This window comes from Elephantulus edwardii, unplaced genomic scaffold (assembly GCF_000299155.1).
Source record: "Elephantulus edwardii isolate Elephantulus edwardi_28Jun2011 unplaced genomic scaffold, EleEdw1.0 scaffold00015, whole genome shotgun sequence".
NCBI classification, from domain to species: Eukaryota; Metazoa; Chordata; class Mammalia; order Macroscelidea; family Macroscelididae; genus Elephantulus; species Elephantulus edwardii.
Window position 1 is genome coordinate 24,749,683 of NW_006399765.1, and position 2,409 is coordinate 24,752,091.

At 43.6% G+C, this 2,409-nt stretch overlaps 1 protein-coding gene across 1 annotated transcript; it reads left to right on the top strand.

Moving 5' to 3' along the window:
• The first annotated feature begins 436 nt into the window (after positions 1 to 436).
• LOC102872757 (zinc finger protein 75D-like) lies at positions 437 to 1,675 on the top strand. The gene has a single exon (XM_006881755.1). The coding sequence runs from the start codon at positions 437 to 439 to the stop codon at positions 1,673 to 1,675; it is 1,239 nt and encodes a 412-aa protein (XP_006881817.1).
• Positions 1,676 to 2,409: the final 734 nt, after the last annotated feature.

The following is a 2,409-nucleotide window of genomic DNA, read 5'->3' on the forward strand; positions in this document are numbered from 1 at the left end:
CGGGATGTCCATGGTGTTTTCAATATTTCTCTATGATACAACAATTCAAGTATTCATAAAGCGACAAAGAAGAGTAAGGGTAGAAGAAGAAAAGGGGGTCAATGAGGGAGAAAAGGGAGAAAGAAAAAGAGGGGGTATAACAGGAAAAGAAAGAGGGGAAACAGGAAAAGAGGCAGAGGAGGAGGACCAGAAAGCAGAGGAGGAGGACCAGGAGCAGAGAAGGAGGACCAGAAAGCAGAGGAGGAGGACCAGAAAGCAGAGGAGGGAGGACACCTCCGGAAATGCTTTCCCTTTCTTCCTGTCAGAGCTCAGGGTCTGTCCTTATTGAGAGGACCACTCCACGGTGTCTTCAGGTAGAAAATCCTCTCATTGATTGTGAGAGGCCTCAGCTACTGAAGGTGGCATTGCGGAGTTGCCAGACTGTTCCTCAATCAAAATGATGACCAGAGGTCTCAAGGTAGCTGCGTGCCAGAAGCCCCAGATGAGGCCTGTGATGAAGGAGGGATCTATGCAAGAGCGTGCCAGTCAGAGGGAGAAGTCCACCCTGCTAAGGAACAGACTTGATCCTAAGAGCTCTCGCCAGCGTTTCCAGAACTTCCACTATCCCGAAACAGCAGAGCCTCTCTATGCTGCCAATCTGCTACAGGAATTTTGCCGGCAGTGGTTGAGGCCAGAGCGCAACTCAAAAGAGCAGATCTTAGAACTGCTGGTGTTAGAACAGTTCCTGACCATTTTGCCCAGTGCAATCCAGACCCAGATGCAAAAACATCATCCACGGAGCATCAAGGAGGCCGTGGCCCTAGTCAGACGCTTTCAGGGAGAAGTTGATCAATCAAGGAATGAGAGTTTGTTGACCTTTGAAGATGTGACCCTGACTTTTTCTCAAGAAGAATGGGAGTTACTGGATCTCCATCAGAAGGTCCTCTACAACGATGTGATGCAGGAGAACTATGAAAATGCCATCTCGCTGGGGTTAAAGCTCAAAAATGACACTGGAAATGATCAACCTGTATCTCCTCAGTTAGAATTACAAGCACCAAAAGGCAAAGTATTACAAAAAGTCAAAGTAAAAGTTCTCAAGAAAACAGCTGGCAGAGAAAATCATGGTGACCAAAGGGTGAGGAAGCGATATCGGAATTTTCCAGGAAGGAAGAGAAAGAAACAGTCAACATGTAAGAGGGACTTGTCAAAATGTTCCGCTCTTCCCAGGAAATTCCACCCAGAGGAGAAGCCTTTTACATGTCAACAGTGTGGGAAAAACTTCCGAATGAACTTTGAACTTACTAGTCATCAGAAAATTCACAGTGATGAGAAGCCCTATAAATGTCAACAATGTGATCGAAGTTTTAAGTGGAATTCAGATCTTAATAAGCACCTGATGATACACCGAGGACTAAAACCCTACAAATGTTCATGGTGTGGAAAAAGCTTTAGTCTTAACACAAATCTCCACACACATCAAAGAATACATACAGGAGAAAAACCCTTCAAATGTTATGATTGTGGAAAAAGATTCAGTCAGAACTCTCATCTTATTAAGCACAAGAGAACCCACACAGGTGAGCAGCCCTATTCATGCAACATATGTAACAGAAACTTTAGCAGACGGTCAAGTCTACTCAGACACCAGAAACTTCACAACACAAAGGAAACTTGTCCCCTTCCCCCAGTCTGAATAACGTCACTATATAGACCTTGACACTGGAGAGGTTAGGGCGATAAAAACACATCATCAATTACCAATTATAATGTCATCAATTGCAAATTTGTAAGGTAGTAATGTCATGCCTTACTGAGTGAAATTCTAGTTGTCAGTGTGTTCAATAATTTTATTTTCAGTGCCTAATACAAGACTGATACATACTGAATTCTTTATATAAGTAAGTGAATGGAAACATCTAAATTGTGTTAGAGCCTGTATTCAAAAACTCAAACTCATTGCTGCAGATTCAGAACCAACTTAGCTGACCCTCCAACAGGTTTTCCCAAGGCTTTAAATCACATTGGAGGAGATTTCCCATCTTTTCTCCTTAGAGCAGTTGATGAATTCAAATTTCAAGGCGTTGGGTTGCTAGAGCAACTCCTTACTAAGCCTCAGAGAAAGATTTTAGGGGAAAAATATTGAATGATGCAGGAAAAATAAAAACCAGATAGATGGCATTTCGTGTGTCATTGGACCAAGAAGCACCACCTTTGAGTTAGCTACACGGTTCCCTATGGATGATGCCACTAGAGTGCGTATGTTGTTGTTAGGTGTCAACAAGTACGCCTCATAATGACTCTGTGGACAACAGATCTGCACCCTGTCCTGTCCCATCCTTGTCATCTTGGACTCACTTGAGCCCCTTGCCGCAGTCACTGTGTCAGTCCATTCTGTTGGACTTTCACTGACTCTCCCATCTTTCCAAG

Coding starts and splice junctions, on each gene's coding strand:
- LOC102872757 (XM_006881755.1), top strand. CDS start 437: ATGATGACCAGAGGTCTCAAGGTAGCTGCGTGCCAGAAGCCCCAGATG.